The sequence below is a fragment of the Papio anubis genome, chromosome 17, assembly GCF_008728515.1.
Source record: "Papio anubis isolate 15944 chromosome 17, Panubis1.0, whole genome shotgun sequence".
NCBI classification, from domain to species: Eukaryota; Metazoa; Chordata; class Mammalia; order Primates; family Cercopithecidae; genus Papio; species Papio anubis.
This window is the reverse complement of record NC_044992.1, coordinates 54,781,556-54,794,353: the sequence shown is the minus strand read 5'-3', so window position 1 is coordinate 54,794,353 and position 12,798 is coordinate 54,781,556. Positions and strand designations below refer to the sequence as shown.

The 12,798-nt window shown below is 44.6% G+C and overlaps 1 protein-coding gene across 9 annotated transcripts in view; it reads right to left on the bottom strand.

Annotated features, from left to right (window-relative positions):
- Positions 1-1,564: 1,564 nt before the first annotated feature.
- TLK2 (tousled like kinase 2) overlaps positions 1,565-12,798 on the bottom strand; it is a 143,884-nt gene continuing 132,650 nt past the window's right edge. For all 9 annotated transcript variants that reach the window (XM_017950834.3, XM_017950826.3, XM_017950827.2 and 6 more), the window contains 3 exons: positions 11,339-11,450; positions 9,459-9,566; positions 1,565-4,663 (listed from right to left, as the gene is read on the bottom strand). In XM_017950834.3, the coding sequence (XP_017806323.1) occupies positions 4,490-4,663; positions 9,459-9,566; positions 11,339-11,450 (394 nt within the window). In that variant the 3' untranslated portion in view covers positions 1,565-4,489. The remainder of the gene's footprint in view (positions 4,664-9,458; positions 9,567-11,338; positions 11,451-12,798) is intronic.

Below are 12,798 nucleotides of genomic sequence, written 5' to 3'. Positions count from 1 at the left end.
ACCCAACCACAGAACTCAACAGCAACGTGAGTCCCTAGCCACTCCCCGCCCTTTTAACCCTCCTCGTCTTCTCTCCCAGCTTTCCAAAGAGTTGCAGTCCAGCCCTAGCCCTCCTCACCCCTCCTTCATCCATTGGGCCAGGGTGGAATCATAAGCAGACCCAGGTCTTCGCCAGCGCCTCCTGCAGCCCTGGACCCCTCAGGTGAAAGGAAAATGTTAGAGTTGTTTTATGTTTTAAGAGAAGCCAAAGGGTGAGAAGCTTTGCCTGAAGGAGTGAATGTTTCTTGAGTGTACTGTTAGGTACTTGTGCAAGGGATATGTTGTAGGGGCCCTCCAGGTGCTCCCCATAAAGGCAGCATACGTATGACATCATATGCTGTCATCATATGCTGTCGGAGAGCCGACAGCCTTGTAGTTTTTTCCCAGTGTAGAAAATAATAGTCCTGTCTTCCAAGTAGGTGGGTTCAGAAGAGGCCTGATAGCCACCCTCTCCAATGACCCCACCCTTATTGCGGTAGCTGGCTGGCAGGAAGGTTGGCAAGACTGTGTTCATCCTTCAGTGTTCATCCCGCCTGGGAGTCAGGTAGCCTACAGCGGTGTTCTCAAACTGGAGCCTGCATCAGCAACACCTGGAGGATGAAACAGCCTGTTAGGCCCCTCCCCTTCTGTTTCGGATGCAGTGGGAATGGGTGGGACCTGAGAATGTGCACTTCTATAAGCTCCCGGGTGATGCTGACGCTGCTGAACACTTTCATCCATAGAGATGCTTCTCCCCGGCTCAGCCAGAAGCAGTTTTGGAGCCAGGGGAAGAGGAGACTGCTGACCTTGTAAGATAGGGGTTGATACTGAACCTCAAGCCAAAGGGGCAGTCTCTTCAAAGGTCTGCATGTGGTGAGTAGAAGGCTCTGAACCTCACATTAGTGAACTTGGGGTTCCACTACTGGATCTTGTGATCTTTTTTTAAACCACATTTTCTGATTCCCCTCTTATGAGCAAGCCAGGCACTTTACATATCTTAGCTCTACTCCTTACTCCCACTATGCGAGGATATATCCCTGAAGCTTGCAGAGGTGGGATCTGAACCCAGACCTGATTTTAAAGTCTAGGCTCTTAACCTTTCTGTGATTCTGCCTTAAGAAACGAGGCAAATAGCTTGGGCAATGAGAATGATGAAGGCAGGGAAGGAAATAGAACCCTTTTTTAGATAGCTGACATGTCCAGGTCTGCCACAGAAGTGGGGACATACAGGTTTTCCTGCTCTCCATCTAAAGCTACCCATCTCATACTGCAAGAGCCCAGTTCCTTCTCTCCTGGGCCCTTACTCCTGGATTGCTGGCTCCTGGATTGCCAGGCCTTCCCTGTCCTGTTCACTGCTATATTCCCACCAACAAGCATCATTCCTGGCACACTTCAAGGTACCAAAGGTGTTGCATGAATCAACACATTCCCATGCCTGCAATGCCCCAAGACTCAGCCAGTTGCCAGGATTCTCCCATCTACACCTTAGGTGGTCAGGTCCCTGTGTGAAGTTGGAGAACTACAGTCAAATCAAGAGGCTGGGAAATATACTTCTTAAAACTGATTTTAATATCCTTCTTCCCTCCCCCACCCCACTGGGAAAAGGCTAAAACAATCTGGATGGGTTTAATTACAAATTAATACATACTGTCATTGTGTAAAGTAAATCAACATTGGGGCAACAAGGGACTATTGGAAAAAGTGAAACCCATATTAACAAAATATGTCATGGAAGAACCCCACTAAGTGATTTCACTGGCTGCTTGAAAGACAGTCAACGGAAAGGTCAATGTTCTGCATGTTCTCTGGGGCCTGCCTGTCCATGCAACGAAAGGAGGTCTTGCCCAGACTCAGCCAAGCCTAGTTAGCTCCAACCAGGCCCTAGACCAAAAGCAAGGGAAGAAGGCATCCTTTCAATAGGATAAGGGTAGAAAGGGCAGATTGACAGATAAAATCCTGCAGCTTCACTTAAAAGCCCACGGGGAAAAAGAAAGCAGGAAGTTACTGGGAAGCCTTAAAGAAAGATGCAGCATTTTCTCAACATTAAAAAAAAATGTTAAAAAATTAAAAAACAAACAGAAATCAACTACAAGGTCATTGGAGAGGGAGAAAAAAAGGAATAGAACTTCATTGCTTTCAGTAAGTTTGAACATGGTCTCGGCCTCATCCATGTCTTCATTATGCAGACACCATCCTCTCAGCACTGTGCTCAACCTGTGAGACCCTCTGCTTAGCAGCTTGAAGGAAATGTTTTTTTAAAAAGGTACTATACACTCATATATAAATGCACACGTTTATATGTGCATGTGTATATACATATAAATTGTAATAAAGTAGTTTTAGAAAGCTGGGGGCACCAAGGCCTCTGGGGCTGACTTCGTTGCATTCAGAATTCCACAGGACGATACCTACCCAAGAACTTCTCTCCAATTTGAAACACTCCATCTTCCCTTAAGATCGCCTGATACGAGGAGACTGAGGCAGGTCCACAAAACAAACGAAGGTCCTAGAAAATGTGTCACCAGTGACACTGTTCACATGTGAAAGGAACACTAGAGTCATGAGTTATTTGAGAGCTCTCTACCCTTTCTGACTCCCCCTCCCTGCCCAGAGAACTTGCAGGCCGGAATACTACATCTTTAAATATTTCTGGCTGAGCCCTCTCGCCACATATGTCAGTAACATTCCAAGCTGGCGACCACATGTTCAGGCTCTGGCTCCCTTCCTCTCTACTGAAGAGTGCTCTGCTGTTTCAAGGGCACGGTGGGGCCACCCGGCTCCCATTTCAGCTCGATCTTCAGTTGATCATACATCTCAGAAACAACCAAATTAAAAAAGAAAATTGGTGCCAAAAGAATCTTCATATTTGAAACGCCTATTTCTCCTTTTTTTTTTTCTTTTTCCTGAGACAAAGTTTCACTCTGTTGCCCAGGCTGGAGTGCAGTGGTACCATCTCGGCTCACTGCAACCTCTGCCTCCTGTGTTCCAGAAATTCTCCTGCCTCAGCCTCCCGGGTAGCTGGGACAAGGTGCATGCCACCACGCCAGGCTAATTTTTGTATTTTTAGTAGGGATGGGGTGGGTTTCACTATGTTGACATGGTGAAGAACTCCTGGTCTTGAACTCCTGACCTCGTGATCCACCCACTTTGGCCTCCCAAAGTGCTGGGATTACAAGCGTGAGCCACCACGCCCGGCCTGAAATGCCTATTTCTTTTGAGATTGTTTTTAAAATTCCATTTGATGAATTTTTTAAAGTGAGTTAGACAATGTGTGTACATACACACAGAGACACACACCACCACACACCCACAAAATTCAGAGGCTTGGGGGGAAAGTTGTTTGCTGCCAAAAGATCTAACAGAAGAAAGCTTATATGCTGATCAAGTTTTAATAACATGGTTAACAAGAAATGTACACCATTTAGCAAGCACACAAAGACTGTGGGTAGGAACTACTGATCCCTGGAGTGTCTGGCTCCCAAGCCCATCTTCTGCCTACCTTTGGCATAGCTTCATAGTTACTACATTCAGAGAATCCAAGAGGACTGCATGGACAGATGAACCTTTATTTAAAAAAATAGCACTTCAAATAAATTAAAAGGGACAACCGTCAAGTGTTCAAATTGTGAAGAAATAGTTGAAAACCTAGAGAGACTCCAAGCTGCAGTCTTCTAACCTCATTCTTTGTCCAATGGCAAACCCCCACACATCTCAGTACTCCCACTCAATTTTTTCCCTACTGAGATGAGGGAAGCAATTGCAGACAGGAGACCAGACGGAGGAGAAAGCTGCATCTGATTGGAATGAACATTGCCACGTACTTGCTAATACGGGTTTCACTTTATGACCAAATGTATTCTTTCAAAAATAAAAAAGGGGAGAGGGAAGCTGCATGTTTTTAAAAATTGAAATTATTTAGGGATAAAACACTAACTCTAGTGCCTTTAACGGGCAATAGCAACTTTTTTCCTCCGAAGTCAAACACCATCCCCAGCTGAGCCTTTGTGCTACAAGCTTTTCAGGAGATGTTACCTAAACTTTATTAAAAGAAAAGAACAAGTTTAAATATAGACACTGGACTAGCCCAGTCTGTATTTTCAAGTCCACATTCTTCATCTGAAGCACTGCATCAGGGACCCCCCTGAGTCTGCATGTTTTCAAGTTCACAGTACATGGAACCAGTTTTTCTTTTTAATTTTTTCCTCACTCAGAGCAGCCACACACAGTGGCCGTTGACGCCGGAACCTCGGGCGGGGCCTTTTCCTATGAGGCCTGGCCGGAGCTGCCCAAGGTTTCTCCTCAATGAGAATCGATGCTGTCATGCTCTATGGATGGGAAAAAAGCAAGAAAATAAAAGCACCTGGTACAGGTTTCATCAGATCCATTCGGATTCGCTATGTTCCAAACCCGCTGCTGAATGCCATTTGTCCACTTTGTGTGTGTTGAACAGTTTGTGGCCTTGGAGTCTGTCTCAATTAGAAGAACTGTTATTGGACGCCCCAGAGGTTGATGCAATAGCAGCTCCAGCAGGGCTACTCGTAGAGACTGACTTTCGGATGTGAGGCAACAAGTAGGGATCACAGGCCAGCTGCTGGACATCAATGCGGTCCTCCTTTCGGTAGGCCAAGCATCGTCGAATAAACGCCTGCAAAGGAGAGTTTCTTGAAGATGGAGGCAGATAGTCTTGGCACCCCTGGAGGGACCCTAAGGCTATTGGCTGCCAGGGCCCATAGCAAATATCTCCTAAAGAGAAGGAATTTAAGGCCTTCCCCTAGAAACCACCAGGCAGACCCAAAGAAAACAAGGGAAGGAGAAGCATCAACAACAGTACCTCTCTGCTGCCACTGATTCCTTCCCAGACAGAAAGGGCTGAGCCATTACTGAAGGGAGGAAAAAGGAAGCATGACCTCTAAATACTCCTGCCCCCAAAGCACTAAGACCAACAGAAAAAAAAAAATCTCTCTTTGTCTTCACTGGTTTGGATGGGAACAGTCTAACTTCATGGTCCTCCATCTACAAACCATGACCTCAAGTGAACTTCCTGCGGAAGTGAAAATTCTATCACCATATGAAGTGTCAGGAGACACACAACGGCTAACACTATGATGTGTCACAGGTGATAAAATCATTTCCCTATGTCGTAAAGGGAAACCTGAAAGGACTTGCATCCACGATAACACTGTAGACCCAAAAATGCAGTGAGTGGGGTTACACACGGAATTCCAGTTGACTACAAATATGGAGGCTATGCAGTTTTAGTTTCTGTAAGTCTTAGCATAAAGACCCTTATATAGATTATCTGTCTTGTCCTGCTTGTTTTCTTCCTATTTTTTAGCTAGTTCTATTTAATGAGTTTCAATATAACTATTTTAAATAAATTAATTTTTAAAAATCTAAAACATCATTATTACAGAAAGTCCGTATTTTACACAAGGGTGACAAGGATGTGATGTGTCGGTACACACAGGTTCACTGGCTCTCTCAAATGGACTGCTCTGGCGGGGGATGTCGATGCAGAGGCTGCATGGGTGCAGCAGGCAGTATAAGGGAACTCTATACTTTCAGTTTTGCTGTGAGCCTAAAATTGCCTAAAAAGCAGAGTTGATTTGAAACAAAATCTACAACATGAATCAAGCTATTGATTTTCTGGTTTTCCCCCATGTTTGGTAAACAAATTAATAATACAATGCCAATCCTGGCTTTTCAAAATCAGGTACTGGCTTGGTTAAAGCATTTGGAAGATAAAAACAATTCATAGAAATGAACATAATGATCCTTGGCCTTTAAAAATGAACTTTTCTAGGTGAAAGGCATAGAATTGGAGTTAAACAGGTTACCTTGGGTTAAATATTTGTCAAACTTTTTTTTTTTTTTAACTTTTTTTAGAGACAAGATCTTGTTCTGTCACCCAGGCTGGAGTACATTGGCATGATCACAGCTCATTGTAGTCTCAAACTCCTGGGCTCAAGTGATCTTCTACCTCAGCCTCCCAAGTAGCTAGGACCAAAGGCGTGCCCCACCACATCCAGCTAGTTTTAAAATATTTTGTAGAAATGGGTCTCGCTATGTTTCCCAAGCTGGTCTCAAACTTGTGGCCGCAAGTAATCTTGCCACCTCATCTTCCCATAGTGCTAGGATTACAGGTGTGAGCCACGGCACTCAGCCAAGTAAACTTCATTTACCTTGAATTTTCTCTGTAGCTGCCAGTGTCAGCTCTTAAAACAGCAATCAGCTCACAGAGTTGCCCTGATTAAAACCTGCAACTGCCTTCCCTCACACTTACCCCCACCCTCCTGCCTCTCTTACCACCTTTCCCTTTGCTCTGTGGACCTGCAAAAAGCTCATTCTCACATCTGAGCTTCTCTCTGCTAAAATGCTTTCCCCTGCAGATCTATGGCTCCTGCAAATCATGGCTCCCACCTTCATACCATTCAAGATACTGCTCAAAATGTCACTTCATCTTTGAGGCCTTCCCTAACCATGCCATCAAAAAAGAAGTTTCTACCTTCTCATCCCCCTCCTCTGACTTATTTCTTCATAACATGTGTCACCATCTGAAATGTATCCACTTTTTGTTTTATTGTTTTTCTCATAAGTGGAATATAAACTCCTTAAGGGTAGGGAACTGGTCTGCAGAGTTCACTGCTACATATTTAGTTTCACCCCCACTACCCAGAATAGTGTCTTAGTGTTTCATAGGCATTCAATAAATATTTGTTGTGGGAGGACAGGAAGAGAAGAGGGTAGGATTTGGAAAAACAGGGACACAGGAGACAATTCATGGAAACATTTGGAGATACTTCTGTATTCTTCATAGCAAGTTCATCCAACAGTCTCTAAAGTTTTGGAGACATTTGTTCACTATTTATTGAATAAACACAAAAATTTGACAAAAGTTATATAAAGAAATAGTCTTGAAAAACCTGACAGATTAGGAGAATTAAACATCTACCAGATAATGTATTCAAGTCCCTCAGTGTCAACTCTGGATGGCAGCTGCGGCACGGGTAGTAGAGCAGCTAGCTAGAGAATCTGTCAAGGGTTAGGTGCTACCAGTCCTCTTAAACCTCACAACCACCCTTTTTTTTTTTTTTCTTTTTTTTTGAGACAAGGTCTTACTGTGTTGCAGAGGCTGGAGTGCAGTGGCTATTCACAGGTGTGATCATAGCACATTACAGGTGTGCAGCGCCGCACCTAGCTACAAACACCTTTTAAGGAAGATGTTTTTGTCTCTGTTTTTATGGATAAGGAAAAGCAGCTTAAAAGGTTTAACTTGCCTAAAGTTACACAGCTACTACTGAGTGCAGAGCTGATACCAAAATTAGGTTAACCAGGCTTCAAAGCTGAGCCTCTCTCCAGCTCTCCCAGGACAGTCAGGAAATCAGTATTTGCCTTAGGGATGTGTTATGGGACTTCTCCCTTGCAGATTTGATTTCTTGGTTATGCTGAACCATAGATGGGGACAGGGAGTAATCAGTCAGGAATTACAAACAACTGCTAAAGATGTTAATTCTTATCCTGTGACATGGCAGCTATACCACTTGGAAAAAGAGGCTCTTTCCCAACCTATGTCACATAGGTACGCTGTGAAGGAACAGCAGAGATCAAACACCAAAAAAAGAGATTAGACTTGTAACTGGCTGGGCACAGTGGCTCACACCTGTAATCCTAGCACTTTGGAGGCTGAGGCAGGTGGATGACTTGAGCCTAGGAGTTCGAGATCAGCCTGGGCAACATGGCGAAACCCCTTGTCTACAAAAAATACAAAAAAATAGCCAGGTGTAGTGGTACACGCCTGTAGTCCCAGCTTCTCGGGAGGCTGAGGTGGGAGGATCACCTGAGCCTGGGGAGGTCAAGGCTGCGGTGAGCCGTGATAGTGCCACTGCACTCCAGACAGGGTGACAGAGTGAGACTCTGTCTCAAACTGACAACAACAAGACTTACAACTGCTCACTTAGAGTTTAAAAATGCTGAATGAGGCCAGGCGCGGTGGCTCACGCCTGTAATCCCAGCACTTTGGGAGGCCGAGGCGGGCGGATCACGAGGTCAGGAGATCGAGACCATCCTGGCTAACACGGTGAAACCCCGTCTCTACTAAAAATACAAAAAACTAGCCAGGCGAGGCGGCAGGCGCCTGTAGTCCCAGCTACCCGGGAGGCTGAGGCAGGAGAATGGCGTGAACCCGGGAGGCGGAGCTTGCAGTGAGCCGAGATCGCGCCACTGCACTCCAGCCTGGGCGACTAAGCGAGACTCTGTCTCAAAAAAAAAAAAAAAAAAAAAATGCTGAATGACCATAGCATCAAATGGGGCTGGCTACTACTCATCTCAGAAGAACTGGTTAATAGAGATAAATAAAATAGCACGGAAAAAGTAGGCTGGCTATTAGAATTTGGTTTACAGATGTGGCAAGGATGAATGATTATTTATAGCTTCCTTTTCACCACTTCCCATTCTATACTTCCTTTGCCCCACTGACTTTGTTATGCCCTCACCAACTGCAACAGAATTTACTGCCTACCATTCTCTTGACATTTAACCCTATAATGTTGATATGGTTTGGCTGTGTCCCCGCTCAAATCTCATCTTGAACTGTAGTTCCCACAATCCCGGGTTGTGGAGGGACCTGGTGGGAGGTAAATGAATCATGGGAGTGGTTACCCCCAGGCTGTTCTCATGATAGTTCTTACGAGTTCTGCTGGTTTTATAAGGGGCTTTTCCCTCTTTGCTTGGCACTTCTCCTTTCTGCTGCCATGTAAAGAAGGATGTGTTTGCTTCCCCTTCCACCATGATTGTAAGTTTCCTAAGGTCTCCCCAGCCATGCTGAACTGAGTCAATTAAACCTCTTTCCTTCATAAATTACCCAGTCTTGGGTATATCTTTATTAGCAGCATGAGAACAGACTAATACAAATGCCTTAGTACTCTTATATAATTTCTCCTACATGGGCATCAGCTTCCCAAATTAATCATAATCCCTGAATACGGATGAAGCTGAGTATCTTTCATGACATCCACATACCTACCTGTTCTCTCTCAACGGGAGTCTGCTCTCCCTCCCTTTCTAACTCTAGGGAGCCTTTCTGGATTAAAACACACACCTATCAACATTCCTTCTACTGGAACTGGGGATGGGGTGGTCAGGGTGTAAGCAATGTTCTTCTGTCAAGTGTTCTTAGGAATATTAATTCATGCCTATCCTAATGTTTTCAATAACTCCTGAATTTCACACTGAAGAATCCATTCACTATTGGGGATGGGGTGATCAGGGTGTAAGCAATGTTCTTCTGTCAAGTGTTCTTAGGAATATTAATTCATGCCTATCCTAATGTTTTCAATAACTCCTGAATTTCACACTGAAGAATCCATTCACTATTACCCAAAGAAATAATACAGAAAGCAAAGCAGTTGTTTCTGTTAGCCAATGGGTCAAACAAAACTTACCTTTGCTTCAGGTGTTACTACTGGCTTTGGCGGGAACTGCACTTCAGTAGCTTTAAGAATCGTATTCTCTTGTAGGATGTCTTGCTGAGACTGGTTATGGCCAAAAGGCTGTCACATAAAAACAAACAAATAAGGTGGGCCTCTGATGAAAATTAAAGAGAAAACAATTCAGTACCACAGGGAAGGAAAAGGAGAAGACATCTTCTAATATGAACTGCTGCAAGGAACTCTGGAGACAATCCCCTCTAGTTCTCTCACTTTATAGATAAAGGGGGTGAGAGCTCAGAGCGTATGTAACTTGCTCACAGTTCAACTTCCAGGTCAAAGCAGAGTGGGGACCAGAAGCAGCATCCCCTATATCCTAACGTTTTGCTAAGCTTTGCTCACACCAAAGAAAACAGAGATCCAGAGCAGAACCCAGCAACCTCACCTGCTCTGAGGGATACGTGAGGCCCTAAGAAATACACACCTGTGCCTCAGGACAATTCAAGAAACAGAAAAATAGAAGGAAAGGAAGTGAAAACCAAGAGGGGTAAGGAGAGAGCGGGAACAAGAAAGAGTTAGGGTTACTTAATGGTTTCATCTACGCTGAGCTGCCATTTTCTAATAAACTCTTAAAAATAAGTTCAACTCAAGTCTCTCTATACTGGTTCTACTGAGATGTCTCTCAAACAGTTATTTCTAGATAATTTCTACTACTGTTATCAGCAGTAATTCAACATTGTCAGGGAATGTAAATAATAATTAAGCCTACTACCTCTGAATAGTTTCCCTATTTTAGAGAGATGAGATAGAAAAGAAAAGAAAGACCAAGGAGAAGCTAAAGAGGAAAGTATAATCTGAATTAAGAGCCTGGTCTGGGCTGGGCACGGTGGCTCACACCTGTAATCCCAGCACTTTGGGAGGCTGAGGCAGGCGGATCATGAGGTCATGAGATCAAGATCATCCTGGCTAACACGGTGAAACCCTATCTCTACTGAAAATACAAAAAATTAGCCGGGATAGTAGCGGGCGCCTGTAGTCCTAGCTACTCGGGAGGCTGAGGCAGGAGAATGGCGAGAACCCGGGAGGTGGAGGTTGCAGTGAGCCGATAGCGCACCACTGCACTCCAGCCTGGGTGACAGAGCGAGACTCCAACTCAAAAAAAAAAAAAAAAAAAAAGAGCCTGGTCTGAGGAATGTAATCAAAATATTAAGAATTCAAAGGAGACATGGGAACTCCCATCTGGTTTATACCCACAGCCTACTGGGAAACACTGAAACATACAAACACACAAAAACAGGAACATAAATATACAAGTGGATCCTAATATATACATTTATAAGGCATGTTCACAAGGAAAAACAAATATGACAATTCATTAGGTATAGTTTACCACTTGTTGAAATGATCTGTGACCTTGATCAGAGGTAACAATGAATACGTCCTGACACCATCTCCCCAGTATAGAAATATAAAGCATGCTTTCATTAATAATAGGCTCAATTAATGGGACGGTTGGCAATAAAGATTCTGGGGATATTTTGAGCTTGGCGCCCACAGGTTCTTGGGAAGATTGTATACTTTAATAAATATATGATTTATGTAAATCCCTATACATACTATCAGAACAAATACATGTTCAAGATCTAATTGATAACAGCAAAAGTGCATGATTTTAACAGCCCAGCAGAACTCATTAGGTACCCTAGGGTTGAGGATTTCTGCTTACGAATAAGGCTTGTATTTATTAAGTCTTTATTTTCTTTAAACCACTCCTTTTAGGATTCTATTTTGTATAACCTAATAATTAACTTCAAGAGACTAATCCATACCAAGGCACTGTATGTGTGTGCCACCCAAGAAAGAAATCAAGCTTCTCCGTCAACCTTCTAACTTACCTTCCTTCCATAAAGACACTGATAGAAGATCACACCCACCGACCACACATCAACTTTATTTGAGATCTTTGGTGGTTCTTTCCCAACCACAAAACACTCTGGTGGTAAATACCTGGGACAAATAAGAAATAAAAATTCTTAGAATAATGATTATGTAAGTTTAAGACATGTACAAAAAGACAAAATAAAATATCTTTTTTTTTTTTTTGAGACGGAGTCTCACAGGCTCCTATAGGCTGAGGCAGCGCTGGATCTGGCTCTCACTGCAAGCTTCGCTCTCCCGGTTCACGCCATTCTCCCGCCTCAGCCTCCCAAGTAGCTGAGACTACAGGCTTCACCACCACGCCTCGCTAGTTTTGTATTTCTTTAGTAGAGACGGGGTTTCACCCATGTTAGCAGGATAGTCTCATCTCCTGACTCGCGGATCCACCTGCCCTCGCCTCCCAAAGTGCTGGGATTACAGGCTTGAGCCACCACCGCCAAAATAAAATATCTCTTGTTGGAAAATAGAAATATCCTTTTTTTTTTTGAGACAGGGTCTTGCTCCATCACCCAGGCTGAGTAAGCAAAGCGGCGTGACCATGGGCTCACTAAAGGCCTAACCTCCCGAAGCTCAGGTGGTTCCCCCACCTCAGCCTCCCAAGTAGCTGGGATTAAAGGCAGGCACCACCATGCCCAGGTAGTTAAAAAAAAAAAAAATTGTACAGGTGGGGTCTCACTGTGTTGCCCAGGCTGGTCTCAAACTCCGGGACTCAAGTGATCCTCCCACCTCGACCTCCTAAAGTGCTGGGATTACAGGCGTGAGCCACCATGCCCGGCCAATATGTGAATTTTTTTTAAGACGGGAGTCCTGCCTCAGGCCCAGGGCTGGAGTGCAGTGGCCGGATCTCAGCTCACTGCAAGCCCGGCCCGGGTTCACGCCATTCTCCGGCCTCAGCCTCCCGAGTAGCTGGGACTACAGGCGCCTGCCACCTCGCCCGGCTAGTTTTTTTTTGTATTTCTTAGTAGAGACGGGGTTTCACCGTGTTAGCCAGGATGGTCTCGATCTCCTGACCTCGTGATCCGCCCGTCTCGGCCTCCCAAAGTGCTGGGATTACAGGCTTGAGCCACCGCGCCCGGCCCAATATGTGAATTTTAATAGTCAACTTAGACCTACATGGAGAGTCAATGAAAAGACACTCTAGGCGACGTGTAGTGGCTCATACTCATAATCCCAGCACTTTGGGAGGACAAGTCCAGCAGATTGTTTGAGCTCAAGAATTTGAGACCAGCCTGGGCAACACGGCAAAACCCCATCTCTACTAAAAATACAAAAATTAGCTGGGCCTGGTAGCACACCCCTGTAGTACTTGGGAAGCTGAGGTGGGAGGATCACTTGAGCCTGGTGGAGGCTGACTGCAGTGAGCCGAGATCATGCCACTGCACCCCAGCGACAGAGTGAGACCTCATCTCAAAGAAAG